The sequence below is a fragment of the Bacillus rossius genome, chromosome 18 (assembly GCF_032445375.1).
Source record: "Bacillus rossius redtenbacheri isolate Brsri chromosome 18, Brsri_v3, whole genome shotgun sequence".
Taxonomy (NCBI): domain Eukaryota; kingdom Metazoa; phylum Arthropoda; class Insecta; order Phasmatodea; family Bacillidae; genus Bacillus; species Bacillus rossius.
The window spans coordinates 13,253,937-13,270,825 of record NC_086345.1 but is presented as its reverse complement, the minus strand read 5'-3'; the positions used below and the strand labels follow the sequence as shown (position 1 = coordinate 13,270,825).

The following is a 16,889-nucleotide window of genomic DNA, read 5'->3' as shown; positions in this document are numbered from 1 at the left end:
CTGCTCGATATATGCGAGTGAAATCCCTTTACGAAAAGCATTTAAGAAATAACTGTGGGCTGTTAAGTAATTTCTTAAATCCTGATTAAGTTTTTAAACTGTATTTTTAGAAGAGTGAAAATGGCTAGAACACCTGTTCTCTGAGTAATTTTTTAGACGTTAAACAATCGACACGGATTCATGAAAACACTTACGGGACTTGGATTGCACCTTCATCTTCATTTCCTCGCCATATGATGTTACTGTTATCGCGCTAGTCCACAAACTTGCGCTTAGAGGCGACACCGCGCTACTTACACCAGCGAGCGTCGCACTTATCGTCCCGCCTCGCTCACACACACATATACACCCTTGACTAACCAGTAATTAGTAAAGGTAGAGAGATAGGAAATGTAAAGACTCCATAATTGTTTCAGCAGTTTTCATGCTACAAAAAATTTTGTGTACCTTAATATTGTGATATTTCTGTCTTTTGACAGTATCATTACAGTTTATCATTCCCAGAAATGAATTAAGCACTAAACAACGCCAGTGATTTAATTGGGTAAACTGTTTGTACCAGCCATCAACATTAACTTCAGGCATTCCACTGAGACTACGCCTAAGCGAAGTCAAATTTGGAAAATCAAACGACAAACAAGATGGCGTTTTTTTTCTGTGTTCCTATCTCGTCACCTTAAAAAAAAGCTGCTATAGTTATTTTTTACATTTATTTTTTCTAGTTGCGCCCCTGCTTGACGCTTAAGCCTCTAATTCTGAAATAAAATGGCTGCGAGATCGTTTGGCGCCAAAAATGTGTTTCACGGTCGCGGCTGTATTTTTAGCCCTGTTCCCCGCTTTTCGTGAGCCCCCACTTCGGTCCTGCTTCCCCCCCCCCCTTGTGAAGGTCTAGGGCATTTAAACCCCATCCCCATTCGCGTGCTATGCAACGTTGAAAACGCGCGATGCGACAGCGAAAAATCGCGAAGTTGTGAACATGCTGTTTTTTTTTACCCGCGCCAAAACCCCCAAAAAAAATTATAAAATCACGTTTTTGGCGATAACACACGCGCCAAACATACGACAACTATGATTACACGTAAATTATATTAAACCATAACATTGTACTTAGTTGGAGAAATAACTGAGTGTAAAGTTTTTTTTTACTCGGAGCTTAATCAAATCAAAACAGTTGACCCTAGCTGGCTAATTGCTAGGCGCTAGTGCGCACGTGACATGTAATTATTTTAAAAATTACAATATCTTTTTATGTGAGAATCGGCGCCAACGCAATATTAATAAGTTAAGCAACAGACAGTTAAGTTGTAAGGGAGGGGGGGGGGGGAAGATGCGCGGGTCTTTCACTACTCCTCGGTAGAGCCAATACGTGTGTTCTCATGTTGGAAAAAAAAACTTATAATACGAAAGTCGGGCACGAAATTTAACGTATATTTCTTAGAGACCGGAAAAATTCGCGGATTCATTTCGTGATAAGCTGAAATTCAAACTTGTGTACATTTCTGCTGGTTCTGCTATTGGCTCGCAGTTTAACTGGAACTCTCTGGGCCAATGGGAGACTATCAACCAAAGAAGCGTCGAATCACAAGCTACCCAGTGGAGACGCCTCACAATTTAGTAGCCAATGAACACGCGTGTTTGCTTGAGAAATGCAGAGGATAATAAGGGCTATCCCAGAGGTAATTGAATCCGCGAATTTTTCCGGTTCCTAATAATTCTTTAAAATAATGTCCAGTGCGATAAATGCACTCCACGCCGTTTCGCCCCATTTTACACCACGCTGCTCTGGATGCCACTAAAGCCGTGGCCACACAGACAGCTACGCTATGTTCGCTATGCCAGGCGGCCGGACAGGATAGTCTGGTTCGCAATGTCGGAGAGACGCATGCCGTGGGATTCCAGTGATGATTCCGACGATGATGATATTCTGCTGGCTCTCACAGTATGTGAACGTAAAAAAGAAATTGGTTTCTGAATTAAATTTAAAAAAAACAAAGGAATTAATAGTATTTCATAATTTGATGAAGCAGTAGCTAGTGAGGATGAAACCAAATTATTCCAGGATAAATTCAACTCGGTTTGATAACATTCCCCTTGGAATAAAATCCCAAGCTTATCCTGCCTTCTATATTCTTCCATCGATTTGTTCCATAAACATGGATATATTTTCGTAATCTTCAATTAACTTCGCCGTCGACTTTATTATTTAAAAGCACACACCTGACAGGAATTAAAACTTCATAAAGAGCAAACGCAGAAGTACAGCACAATTCCGCGCGCAAAAGTTTTTTTTTTTAATATTTGCGCATGCGCGTAGTCAGCGACGTTTTAGAAAGAAAAAAAATTGGTTGTCTGTAAAGTCGGTTTACGGACGATAGTTTAACTTGACAACGTCATAACAAAACATTGATGAATGTTCCAATCGAGTGGAAGAGAGAGATGCGGCGCAAGCGTACAATGAGCGTAACGGGACACAGCGTTACGGGACACTTTTTCGTGCGTGCAGCAGGCGTTCATCGGTTTTTTTATACGTCACGTCAAAAGCCTGAGAACCGAACACACTGTGACGTCGCCGACATAGCGAGCACAGCTTTGTGGCCGGTGACACCTGAGATGCAACTGGCTGTATTTCACTCTCGTAGCGATCATAGCGCTCTGTGTGGCTGTAACTTGACTGCAACTCGTTTCAAGCTTTAAAAAAAAAAAGTACACTCCATGCCGCCAGGCTGGTAGCAATTATTTGTCTCACGTATTTATAAACCAGTTCTCCCATATTGTCCTTACTGCAATGTTTGCTGTCGACCTGAGATTTCCAAAACAGCCACCCTCGCCCACCTGCATCAGGATCTCACTGCGCCGCCACAGCGTAACGAACAAAATCAAACGGACCAATCACAACGCATGTCCTTAACGCGCACGCCCATAGGGTTTCTTGTGTTATCGGTAGAGCTCTACATTATTACATTGACGTGTTTGTTGGACGGAAGAAGATAGGCGGCCGTGGCTCTGGCTTTGAGCGTGGCACGTGACCATGGGTAAAGCTGGGTTTACGATTGATTTCCTTAAGAATTATAACTTATCATCGAGCACACGATTAAGTCAAAACTACATTTTCCAGTTTATGATTGACATAGAAGTCGTTAATTCTATCCAATCACAGCACAAAACACATGGTCGGCCATTGTTCGAAACTGAGAAGCAGGTTTGAAATAGGTTATTGACAAATGGGATATCTATTTTTCGAAATGGATGATGATTACAAATGACAAATATACGAATTCTAACCCAAAATACTGCCTCGCTCGGTCCAATAATAAGAACGACCCGTCAAAATTCACACACGACAATCATAAACCATTCCACTAGTTTACATAGTCATATGGTAAGTACACGACTAAGTCATAAGTCTTAATTCTTAATTTTCAATTGTAAACCCACCTTAAGGGTGCGATGAGCGGGGAGAGATACCGGGGCGCCGAGGAGTGGTCAGTTACCGGCGGACCGCCGCCAGGTGCGCCAGCGTCGTGCTAGCCTCGTGACGTCGTATAAATAACCCTGCGGCGACGGCGACCATGGACCGGGGCGGGGAGCCGTGCCTGCAGACCAGCCTCGACCTCCAGTTAAGTGGCGCCCTCTCCTCTCCTCGTCACTGACACCTCCCACGAACTAAATTTTTTCTCTTAATTCCCTGTCGCGAATTACCAAACTTATCCAGTGGCGTAGCCAGGATTTGTGTATGGGGGGTGTTGAGAAGCATGGGCCCCCCCCCCCCCCCCCGTATTAAAGCGGGTGGTCCGGGGGTCCTCCCCCGGGAAAATTGGGATTTTAAGGTGTAAAATAGTGCTATTTTAGCAGTTTTCGGTACTTAAATTTAAATATTGTAATGGTAAAAATTGTATTAATTTTAATATGAAATTTGCTTGAGTGATGAATAAGAAATTAATTAAATATTTGGTGCTAAAGGGGGGGGGGGTTGAACCCCTAACACCCCCCCCCCCCCTGGCTACACCCCTGACTGACACCTCCCCCGAACAAATTTTTTTCTCTTAATTCCCTGTCGTGAATTACCAAACCTATCTATACTAATATTATAAAGCTGAAGAGTTTGTTTGTTTGTTTGTTTGTTTGTTTGTTTGTTTGTTTGTTTGAACTCGCTAATCTCAGGAACCACTTGTCCGATTTGAAAAATTCTTTCAGTGTTTTGGATAGTACATTTTATCGAGGAAGGCTATAGGCTATATTATATTACCAATAACATTAGGGATCCTTACTAAAAAGTCAAATTTAGAATCAAATGCGTTGGAGGGGGGGTTAGATACAATGTGCAGTACACGTACGAAGTGTGTGTTGACGATGCCGCAGGCGCTAGAAGTTTGTTTCCTATTGCCTGTTAACATTGTTGCCACGCACTAGATGCCTCATCATTCTTAATTTAAATATAATTTTACTCGGTGCTGTAAATAACGGGACGATTTTGAACCATGAATAAAATTTGCTAAATCAGTGGTCTGAAGACTTTCGAGTGAGTAGAGCGAAATATTAAAGCAAACAGATCCTCCGATATATTTTTTTAAGAGAGCCGTTACGTGTATTTTTTGCTTTATCTACATGGAATTTTAAGACAGTTAAAAAGTGATATCAAAATAATTTATTCACAAATTCAACATAAGTCTTAAAAATAGTGGAGGGGGGGGGGAAATCACGTAAATTAAAAAACATATGGTAGTCATTAGTAGAGCTCTACTGATAAAATAAAAAAAAACCTAATTTATTTTAATTGTTAAAATATAACAAGCTCTTGGACTTTGTAAAATATATTTTTTAGTTGGAACTGTGTAGCCTTACATCGTCTGGCAAGTAACGACTTATTTTTTAATTTTAGGCATGATTGTAAGTTGTCTATTAATTTACTTCTTAATTAATTTTTTGATTCATTGAAGAGTGTGTTAACATGAATAAGTAGAGACAAAGCTTGTTAGAATAGCAAATGCTAGTTTTTTTTTTTTTTTTGTGTCCTAGGTTTCAGGAAGTCTATTCCTCGTATCAAATATGATTTGCTCTATTTTAGGCTTTTTTTTTCAGCACTGTGAGTTGTAGAGCCGTAAGATCCTGTGAAAATAGCCGCGAACTGCCGACCGCAGTACTAAATACTTCCATTCTAAATGTATTAAGATTGTCTAAATGTTCTAACATTGTATTGCTCCCCGAACCCACGCTACAACTACGGTGCTAGGCCCTTCTGTCCGGACAGAAAGCGCTGCAACCTTCACTGCCTCACTTCATTGTTAACGGTTTCGAATTTCGCACCCGTCGTAGCTTTCTGAAACAATCTCTTTTCTATAAGTGCGGCAGCTCACATCGCATGCTCTCGCCTATGTGTAAACAACTATTTTTTTTTATTCTTCTTCCAAGCCGACACTGGCATTGTGCCCCTTCGCCACGTAGCATCTTCCTTCTCTTTCTCTCTCTCTCTCTCTCTCTCTCTCTCTCTCTCTCCCTCCCCCCTCCCCCTCCCCCCTCTTCCTCTTCCTCCTTCAGAGATCAAAACAACCACATCGAATTTCGCATGCAGCAGATGATTCTAAGGAGTGTTGGGAAGTAGCTGTGGTTGAGAAAACTCGCACAACAGTTCATATCCTTTTCAATGCAATCAAATTGTTGGTGACTTTGTGAACTATTCATGCATCAATCATATATTGCATGCCTCCCCTAAGTTTTTTTTTTATAAATTTAAATCTTACAAGTGTTTTTGTAGGTCGTATTAAACATTGTTATAAAATTTGAGGACAATCTGTATGTGGCTATGAGATTATTTTATAATTTTTGATCCGTTTTAAATACGTAATTTTTTATTTAAATAATTACCAATCTGCATGCATCTCCTAAACAAGTGCCTACACATGCCTGATCAATCTGTTAACTGTTAACTTAATGATAAATGCGAAGACAGATATTGATAAACGCGAAGACAGATATTGCACATTTCCTTCCTTTGAATTGATTGAAATCTATTTTTTAACAGTATCTAATAATTTTATCATTACGATTTAATGTCACCATTTAGTCCCATTGTGCTGTTATTATTGCTAATGAAAAGTCCATTTTAGATTAGATAACTTAATACTTTTTGCAGTTAGTTATCATGGGACGTTTCTTTTTGGAATATCAATTTGATACGTGTTTCAATTCAATAAATTCACTCCACTCGTTAGTTTCAAATTCCTTGATTATTTTATTTTGTAATTTTCTTTCTAGCGAGTTAATTTAGTTGTTGACATGCTTCTTGCTATAAATCAGTAACTTAAAATGCTGGGCTCAATACTGCAGCCTTTCCAGAGCATACTGTATGTTGTCTGAACTTAGGCTGCCTTGTTTTTTTTTCTAATGGAGGGGTAACTGTGTAGAACTTGGATTTTTTTTGTCCATGTGAACGAGTTATATTGCAACAGTAACAATACATTGTGTAAACCAGAATACTGGCTTAGTGTGTGTGTTCAGGTACATCGAAAATAATGACTTAATGAATAACTTTTCAAACCCTCCACAGTTTAAAAAAAAAAGCTACTCTAAATGTAACTGGGGAAATAATGGAATTTTTCAATTTCCCCCCCCCCCCCTCCCCCTCCCCCCCGAAAAATAATTTAAATTTGAACATATGTATAAAAAAAACTTGCATTCATTTTGACACACACTTGGGCTAACAGTTGTTGCCGTAGATAACGGGTCTTCTCACACATTAACATACTCTCTTCACTGTTATTTTGGAATTTTTTTGGAAAGGGGGGGGTATATTCGTCTTATCTCCCCCCCCCCCTACCCATCCTCCCGGCAGCACCACTGCTGCATATATCTCAACTTGTAATGTAGCCGGTGAATTCTATTAGTGATTGATTTTGTTATCAGTGCTATGAGGGTAAGATCCCGCATTAAAAAAAGTGTCCCGAGTTCTATTGTCTTTCGTGTTTGTTGTCTCCTCTTTGTCTCTTCTCTCTCCTCTTCCTGCACTCACTCTCTCCCTCTCCTCTTCCTGCACTCTCTCTCTTTCCTCTTCCTGCACTCTCTCTCTATCCTCTTCCTGCACTCTCTCTATCCTCTTCCTGCACTCTCTCTATCCTCTTCCTGCACTCTCTCTCTATCCTCTTCCTGCACTCTCTCTCTATCCTCTTCCTGCACTCTCTCTCTATCCTCTTCCTGCACTCTCTCTATCCTCTTTCTGCACTCTCTCTATCCTCTTTCTGCACTCTCTCTCTCCTCTTTCTGCACTCTCTCTCTCTCTCTCCTCTCTCCTCTTTCTGCACTCGCACTCTCTCTATCCTCTTTCTGCACTCTCTCTCTCTCTCTCCTCTCTCCTCTTTCTGCACTCGCACTCTCTCTATCCTCTTTCTGCACTCTCTCTCTCTCTCCTCTTTCTGCACTCGCACTCTCTCTCTCTATCCTCTTTCTGCACTCTCGCACTCTCTCTCCTCTTTCTGCACTCTCTTTCTCTATCCTCTTTCTGCACTCTCTCTCTCTCTCTCTCCTCTTTCTGCACTCTCTCTCTCTCTCTCTCTCCCTCTACTCTTACTGCACTCTCTCCAGTGCTGACGGGGTGTGGTGTGACTGCGCAGTACCTGGACATCGGGGAGGACCTGAACGTGCCGGACGACTTCACGCAGAAGGAGATGCTGACGGGCATGTGGTGGCGGCACCTGGTGGCGGGGGGCATCGCGGGCGCCGTCTCCCGCACCTGCACCGCCCCCCTGGACCGGCTCAAGGTGTACCTGCAGGTGGGTGGCACAGTCTGGTGCTTTCCTCGGTGGCGTGGCCAGGGATTTGTGTATGGGGGCTGTTGAGAAGCAAGGCTCCCCGTATGTCCCCTCCCCCGGGAAAATTTGGATTTTAAGGTGTGAAATAGTGCTATTTTGGCAGTTTTCGGTACTTAAATTTAAATATTGTAATGGTAAAAGTTTTATTAATTTTTAATATAAAATTTGTATTAGCGATAAGAAATTTAATTAAATATTTTGTGCTAAGGGGGGGGGGGGGTGTTGAACCCCTAAAAAACCCCCCTGGCTTTCGTTCCCCCTTATATTTTGATGTGAATTGATCCGATTTTTTTTTTAGTTCCCATAAAATATTTTACATAGAGGGCAGATTCCAAAATGTGTTGGATGCACAACGGGAATGACATTGTTCCCTCAAAGTGAACCTTTAATATGAAAAAAAAACACATGGGCTATAAAAGTTTGTAAATGTGAAATAATTTGAATAATGTTAATACATCGTAAGCAATATATTTTTATTTCTAAAAATGAAATTGTTTTTATAACCTTAAGAAATTTGTACATGTTTAAAAATTTTAAAAATGTTCTGCATAGCAAGATCAAAAATTCCATCTAGCACTGCGATACATTATTTAATTTCAAAATGAGATGAAAATTGAGAAGTCACTCAGCCAAAATAAAATGTGATGGTGTGACTTGATTATAAACATATTTGAGGTTATCTGTCCAAATTTATTTGATGGAAAAAATTGGAAGACATTTTCACACCTTCAACTCTATTTTCAAATTAATTGGAGATAAATATTTGATGGTGTGACAGGGGCTGCAACAGGGATGGATCTAGTGGGTTGCGTCTTTGAGACACATGGGAAGTGTTTGCAAATTTTCAGTCTACTAAAAAAAAGTTTTGAAATAAAATGCCAATAGAAAATGGACCTATGCAATATCTAATAATATTTTCATTTTACTCGGCAATTATCTTGTTTTAAATGGTAATCTTAATCACTCAGTTTCCAGCGTGGCATGCTTGCATAAAGGCCCAGAAGTTAAATGTACTCTTAAACATTGCGTTTGATAAATTTAACTTAATAAGTTACACAAATTGAAAACAAATCATGTCTGGTATGTTAATTATGTTTTTGGAGAGGAGGGATGGAGGTTGGTCACAATTTCTGCCCCGAGTAAAGGAAATTCACAATCCTTCCCTAGACCTCAATACTTAAACAAATAATGTTTGTTTGGTTCTTTCTTTTCTATCTACAGTTTTAATTGAGCTTGGTAAAATTTTGCACTATTGTCCTTAAATAAAAACATAAGGTAAATCATTGTATACCTGAGATTTTTATAATAAAAACAAACCTATACTCACCCTCCTAAATTAAACTTCTCCATGGTGTGTAAAGCCTGGCAAAGCTGGGTACTTCAGCTTGGGGTATATTTATACATTTCATAAAAAAAAAAAACTGGACTGGTTACAAATGTCATGAAAAAGTTCTGAAATAAATAGCAATAGTGCTGGTTGACATGAAACTTACTTCACTTTAGTCGCACATTTAATATAAATAGTTGGAAATTGTCACTTAGAACATTTGAAAATTATTTCTGTAAATGTTTTAACTTATAAACTTTTAAAAAATAAGTTGTAGGAAAATTTTATTTAAAGGTCCTGACGTTTCACTAGGTATTTATCGACATCCTGTATCAGGGCTTTAGTCAGTATTTGTGAAAGGGATGAGGTATAGTTTAACTACTATACAATTTTTTATGAGTGAGTTTTCTGTTTGATTAAATTTTAAAATTTAAAAGTTTGAACAGAGCATTTTGCTGGAGAAAAGAAAACTGAACATTTCATATTTTGATTGTTTTTAATACTTTGTTCTTAAGTCTGTTGTTTGATTTTGTTAAAATAAGTCATAAATAAATATTAATTAATGCCATTAAATAACAGAAACATGTGTGTCAAGTGTGTATGAAAGATATGTTTACAGTAATGTGTGTTCAAATGGCATTAAATAAATATAAACTACCTAAAAACACCATTTCTGTTGCTTCTGTGCTACTATGGGGAGGAAATACTTTACTGTAGCCCACTAAGGATTACAATTAATCTTCTAAAATAGTATCTCTGTAACCATATGTAGCCAAGATTCTATAATTTTTTTTGTTTTCGCTTCTTTTTGATGTGGAACTTCTTAGCTTTTGGTATGCGGCATTTTGTAGGAGTAGTTTTATGAATGGAACGGAAGTTGCACGGGATGGAAATGTGTAACCAAAATGCTGCCATCTGTAGCGGATGGCACGAACCAATTTTCACAAAGCCAACTGCAATCTTTATAGAATTTTAACAAGATGGGCAGTTAGTATTTTAATAAAATTCCTTGTCAAAAATCAGGTCCAAAGCCATAGTTAAGTATTTTTTTCAAGACTTTTTCGCCTTTATCGAAGCAGTTTCATCATATAGTTTAAAATTTCTCTCTGCAACTCGAATGATTTGATAGTATATGTTACTGCTGTGATAACGAATCCTAGTGGCAGGTCTGGAAACTATGTGCCATTTGTGTCCAGAAATGTAGCTGAAGATGAAGACAATTTGGTTTGGTATATTTATCACGCTCAGCATTATTTTAACGAATTCTATGTTAAATTTTGTGTCTGTGTTTCATATTACATATTACGTCAACATGACGTGATGGGCGACGTTGCGCCCCGACGTGTGCCGAACCCTCGTTAATTTATTTCCTCACGTGGGAACGAAACACATCTGCTGGTCAGAATTTCTATTTTAGGCGAGTTACAATTATTTTTTTTTTTTGAAGTTATACTTCTTAAGGCACTTGAGAATGACTACCAATACGAAATTTAAATATGCATGCGCCATACAGTGGGAATTTTAAGAGGTTGAAAAACACGAGGTTTGCAACACGAGAACATATGAATGTGCTTGTTCCACATCTCCGGCGCTGCACGTAGTTGCCGCCTGTCGCTTCAGGTGCACGGCACGAAGCAGATCGGCATCAAGCACTGCCTCAAGCACATGTTCCGGGAGGGCGGCGTGTGGAGCTTCTGGCGGGGCAACGGCATCAACGTGCTGAAGATCGCGCCCGAGTCTGCGGTCAAGTTCCTGGCGTACGAGCAGGCCAAGCAGCTGATCCGCGGCAGCAAGACGCGCGAGCTGTCCATCTACGAGCGCTTCGTGGCGGGCTCGCTGGCCGGCGGCTTCAGCCAGACCGTCATCTACCCCCTGGAGGTGGGCCGCCCGTCCCGGTGGTTTCCATGCTAGAGACCTCATTCAATAAGCAACTTCTGAAACCGCACAGCTAAAAAATAAAAATCGTAACGCTAATCATTGGTGTTACAACTGTTTGTGATCTGGACATGTTTTATAAAACAAAAATTAAAGATTTTTTTGTCTTAAGTTGATACTAAAAACCTCATTTAATAAACAACTTTTGAAACCACACAGTTAAAAAATAAAAATCGTAACACTAATCATTGTTGTTATAACTAACTGTATGTGATCTGGACGTGTTATATAAAACAAAAATGAAAGATTTTTTGTTGTTACTTCTTAAGTTGATACTAAAAACCTCATTTAATAAACAACTTTTGAAACCGCACAGTTAAAAAAATAAAAATCGTAACACTAATCATTGGTGTTACAACTGTATGTGATCTGGACGTGTTTTATAAAACAAAAATGAAAGATTTTTTGTCTTGACTTCTTAATTTGATACTAAAAACCTCATTTAACAAACAACTTTTGAAACCACACAGTTAAAAAATAAAAATCGTAACACTAATCATTGTTGTTATAACTAACTGTATGTGATCTGGACGTGTTTTATAAAACAAAAATGAAAGATTTTTTGTGTCTTGACTCCTTAAAAGTGCCTCTTTTTTAAAGTACTTCTCACTTTAAGATACATAGTTTCAGATCTCTAAAAGTTGTTTTATTTATATTAAAATCTCATTACCTTAAAAACACCACACATTCCATACTTAATATTGAAAGTAATTTTTTTTTCACTGACTTGTTACTAAATTTGAAATGTCTTATAGGAGTATGAAAAATAAATATTTAAAAATAATAAACACTCTTTAAGTTGAGGTGCTTTGACATGGAGCCACTGTACACTTAACAACGGTTCAATTTGAAGTTTCATTGGAATTGTTTCTTATTCCATATCCAGTTTATATGTAAGCTTTATAATGCGTATCTTCTAAAACGTATTTTGGTAGGTGAACATTTTCAAATCACAAATGCATTAAACTGATTACTTTATTTAAACATTTTTGATGTTAAAATCCAATAGGATATGTTGCACTGCAAAATTTCTCCGGGAAACAAATGTTCCTCAAAGTTTAATACATATTTTCAAAATTAAATATATTTTTGGTAGTTGCACAGCTTTGCATCACAATACATCCTTTTCCTTTATTTTAATAATTTATGTTAAAATACAACTGGATATGCAATAAGGAACACTTACTCCTTAATTATTATGAACAAAAAAAAATTTAAAGTGAAATTAATTTTGGTATGATGAGAATAAAATTAAAGCCCAAATTTTAATTCAACATTTTTGTGAAACATTGTGAAATGTTTCTGATGTGAAAAGGACAGACAATTGCACTTGGCCAAAGAAATATAAAAAAAGCACTATGCTGTGTACGTTGCTGGGCTCGCTTTTGTTCTCCTCTTTGTGTTATGATTTGTCCTCCACCCAAAAAAAAAAAATTGAACAGAGAAATAGATGAACAAATGAATAAGACAGTGTGTGCAAGTGCTTGTTTCGGAAAATAGATATAGGTATCCTATACAGTTCAGGTGTGAATGCCTTGAATTTTGTATTTGCTGCCATCATGCTCATGTCCAACCAGCAGCATAGAGCGCGCGGTTGACAGTCCCTGCATTTCCCGCATACCTGTTAGGAATTTCATGTTCTGTTGAGAGATCTGGCGTGTTCCAAATGGCAGAATTGTTTGAAGAGACAGTAACGTCCACAGTGTTGCTTTATGGTGTATTTCGATATTGAGGTAATATTTATTTAGAAAAATCATCTTCTTTCCCTGCCATTTTACCCCTTACGATATACTTATGTCAATGTTTGAATTACCAAAGAAGTTTCGCTTCTATCACACTTACTGAGTTGCATGCACTTTTTTTTTGTTACATTGTGAGAAGATTTCAATGAATTTCATGTGCACAATCGATAAACTTATGGTTTGTCGCAGGTGATGAAGACTAGGTTAGCGCTGCGGACGACAGGCCAGTACAAGAACATAGTGGACGCTGCGAAGAAGATGTACTCAAAAGGCGGCCTGGGGAGCTTCTATAGAGGCTACGTTCCCAATCTCCTGGGCATCATTCCTTACGCTGGAATAGATCTGGCAGTGTACGAGGTAAAACTGCTCTTCACAGTAGCATGAAGTTAACCTTAAAGCTTTACAGTAGAACCCTGTTACGTATCATTTTCCTGCTTATAGCATCATTTTTTTTTTTTAAGTCCCGAAATTTTCTCCGTGAGAGTAATGCATTTATTTCCTACATTTAACGTTTCATGAATGGTGCATTTCCTGCTTATAGTGTATGCTTCTTAAAATTCAATAATTTGTGAAATCTTGTTTATTAAAAAAGATTGAACATTACTGAACTGATATGGACAGTGTTCCGTGATACTAATATATAATCCAAAACAGTGTCATTTTGACTGATACATGATCCACTTTTTACAATATAATGTTTTGCAATACGCATGTCTTGCAATACACATGTCTTAACTACTAGTAACAATAAAAATAATTTTGTAAGTACGTATGTGTTCGTGAAATGTTCCATTATCTTACTGATAAAAAAATTGGTTGTCTGTAAAGTCGGTTTACGGACGATAGTTTGTGACGTCATAACAAAGCATTAATGAAATGATTGCATAATTTTATGAATAAAATTGAATCATTTTTATTGGATTATCACTATTTTGTATGGATACAAAGAAGTGAAATGAAATCTACAATTTAATTGATAAATTTACTTTTATTTGCACTAATTAATTCAAATACGTTTATTACTTTAACGAACAGATTATTTCAACTATAACTTTCACACATGTTTGCTATTTAACTTCTTCCGATCTGTGTTGTTCTGTTAAGGATAGGAACGATGATAGGAAAAGTAGGAAATGATTGGGAGTGTTTCCAAGTTTAATGTGCCTCGAAAAAGTCAAATCGATGGTTGTTCCAATCGAGTGGAAGAGGGATAGATGCGACGCAAGCGTACAGTGAGCGTAACGGGACAGAGTCATCCTTTTTCGTGGGTGCAGCCGGCGTTTATCAATTTATTAGGCGTCACACATAAAAAAAGCTATTTCCCATACATGTAGTCCATGATTAATTTAATGTTTTTTGGTGTATTGACATGCTTTGCTACGTTGTTTCGTCCTCATCGCAGTTCACCGTGTAATCTGTGCTAGAGGATTGTAGCGAGTGCGTGCGTGTGTGTGTGGCCGGCAGACGCTGAAGAACTCGTACCTGCGGCAGCACAGCGACGGGGACCGGCCCAGCACGCTCCTGCTGCTGTCGTGTGGCACGGCTTCCAGCACGTGTGGGCAGGTGTGCAGCTACCCGCTGGTGCTGGTCAGGACACGGCTGCAGGCTCAAGGTGAGCGTGCTGGCCTCCTGTCGTGGCAGACAGAAGCATGTGCAGAATTTTGTTTGTGTGTGTGTGTGTTAGGGGGGTTGGGGATGGTTTATAATCACTTTTCCCCCCACTGTTTGCTTTCAGAATTGTTTCTAATTGTTGTGGTGGGATTTAAAGATTTTTTTTAAGGATTATTGGGGTGTGGTGGGGGGGGGGGGGGGAGTTGTCAAGTAATATTATCACATTGCCCTGAATAAGCTATTGCTTTTCAGTTTCATAATTTGGAGGAAAAGTTTAGTGGATTAAAAAATTTAAAATTAAAAGATTTATTATTTCCTCACGAAGGTTACACAATTACTTATAAATTTGTTCATTATTTATAAAAAAAAGTATTTCCCACAGTTGGAAAATTTTAATAAAATTGCCAACATGCAGGATAAAATAGACATTGATTAAAGGTGTGTTTGCGTGTGCAATTAAAATTACAATTTTAGCCTTTTTTTTTTAAATTTTTTTTTTAAATATGAAACCACAGTTTTGTTTGTTTCAAGATTTCGAAAATGCATTTAACCTATCATGGATCGTACTATGATCATTTCTCTCATTAAAAAATACGGTTTTATTTTTTGAAGATAGTTGGAGCAGCTTTATGCTCTCATCTAGCTGAGTTTTCAACTTTTTTGTTGGCTATTGCTCAAATGAGTTCTGACGAATTATGCAATTTACCTTTAATGGTGTGCGTAGTTTGCGAGAACTGTTATAGTGTGACTAGTTTTTTTTTTTTTTTAAATCGGAGGAGACAGGTGTGAATATTATAACTAAGCGACAACGTAGATTCAATTTATATTTGAACTACCTACTAACAGTTTGAGTGTGTGACAGTTTTTTTTTTTTTTTTTTTGTAATCCTGAAACATAATACCAGAAAATGAGATTTGTTAATTTTGTCTCTTTCAAAAATGAAACTTATTATTACAAAGTGTGTGCAACTCATGAGGCACCCATCTGCCCAAAATTTCTACTTATACTTGACCAACTTAAAAATTCTGTGGGGGTTAAATAATAACTTTCTTATAATTATACTTGTCATTTTGTTTAATCTATGGTAGGTAGACTTGTGTGAAGCTTTGAATAAGTAATCAATTGAAGCTCTTTTTAATATTCTGTTTTACTTATTCGCTCGGAAATTTGCTTTTCATTTTATTTGAAGCTTTTGGTTGTGATGCAGAACTTGGTGTCTGATGTGAAGATTTGTGTAGCTTGAATAAAGTTGGTTAATTAAAGAAAATCGAAAGAAGGCACCCCGTTTACATTTGTGAATGCTTAATATAAATATTACGCATGGTTATTTTATAATTTTTATTGAATGATGTTTTATATAGTGTCCATTTGGTCAATCATTTATCAGTTCAGACATTACAATCATTAAACTTTTTTTTTTTACCTCGGTCCTGTATTGTATCAAATAAGTGTAACAGCTTCACCATTAACAGCATTCTGAATTTGATTCGACTTTGTGAATATTTGAAACATTCAATTAGATATTTACTTATCATCAAACATCTAGTATTTGTACAGGTCTAATGTAAAGTTTTCTTCACTTAAATCAATATTTGGGTATGCTTATAAAGATTGAAATAAAAACTGTGCTTTGTTTGAACTTTTTACATGTAATTTGTAAATCACAAGGTTGGGAAAAAAATTTATTGTTTAAACCAAAATTTTTTAAATTATTTTGATTTTTAGCATGTTAAAATGAAAGGCAACAGAATTGGGATTTAAAGTACAGTAGGGTATTTCCCACAGAATAGGAATTGACTATTTAATATATATATATTTTTTTAATTTTGTAGGAGTATTTAGCTGAGTATGATTTACAATGTATTCAGATAATTTAAATAATATCTTAAGTAGGGTATAATTCTTTGTTCCTGTAAAGCACAAACATTAATAACCAAACTTTTTTTTAGAGTGGAATTAGACCTTATAGTAAACAAAATTAAGATATTCTATACAAAAATACATTACTTTAAAAAAAATTATTATTTTTTTAAATAAAAACTATATGGTTCAAACCCACTGAGAATATGTAATATCAGAATAATTTGAGGGTCCTAAATATACAGAACTGAAAGTAGTAGTAAATGTGAGGATAATTCACATGCGACCAATGACAGGTTAAGACTGAAAGATCTAACAATTTTGGACTCCATTGATGTCGACCGGGGTTACGCCCTCCCTAAGCCTGATGTGCCTCACGCCGTCGCCACCCCTCTCCTCCCACCACCACCACCCTCTATTCAAACCTCCTGCCCCGTGCGTGTGTGTGTGTGTGTGTGTGTGTGTGTTGGGCGCCCGGTAAGAGGTGGTGCTAGAGTCGGTGCGACGACCCCTTTCTTTCATTAAAATAAACATAATGGATAAACCTTTTTATGTAATAAAATATCCCTAATTGTCACGCCTCAAGTTTTGGTAAGGACGGCGCAGCGCCCC

The 16,889-nt window shown here is 37.6% G+C and overlaps 1 protein-coding gene across 4 annotated transcripts in view; it reads left to right on the top strand.

Moving 5' to 3' along the window:
• Positions 1 to 16,889, top strand: part of LOC134541205 (mitochondrial adenyl nucleotide antiporter SLC25A23) — a 154,305-nt gene that overhangs the window by 129,357 nt on the left and 8,059 nt on the right. For all 4 annotated transcript variants that reach the window (XM_063384452.1, XM_063384453.1, XM_063384454.1 and 1 more), the window contains 4 exons: positions 7,605 to 7,763; positions 10,750 to 11,007; positions 12,996 to 13,163; positions 14,271 to 14,418. In XM_063384452.1, coding sequence (XP_063240522.1) covers positions 7,605 to 7,763; positions 10,750 to 11,007; positions 12,996 to 13,163; positions 14,271 to 14,418 — 733 coding nt within the window. The remainder of the gene's footprint in view (positions 1 to 7,604; positions 7,764 to 10,749; positions 11,008 to 12,995; positions 13,164 to 14,270; positions 14,419 to 16,889) is intronic.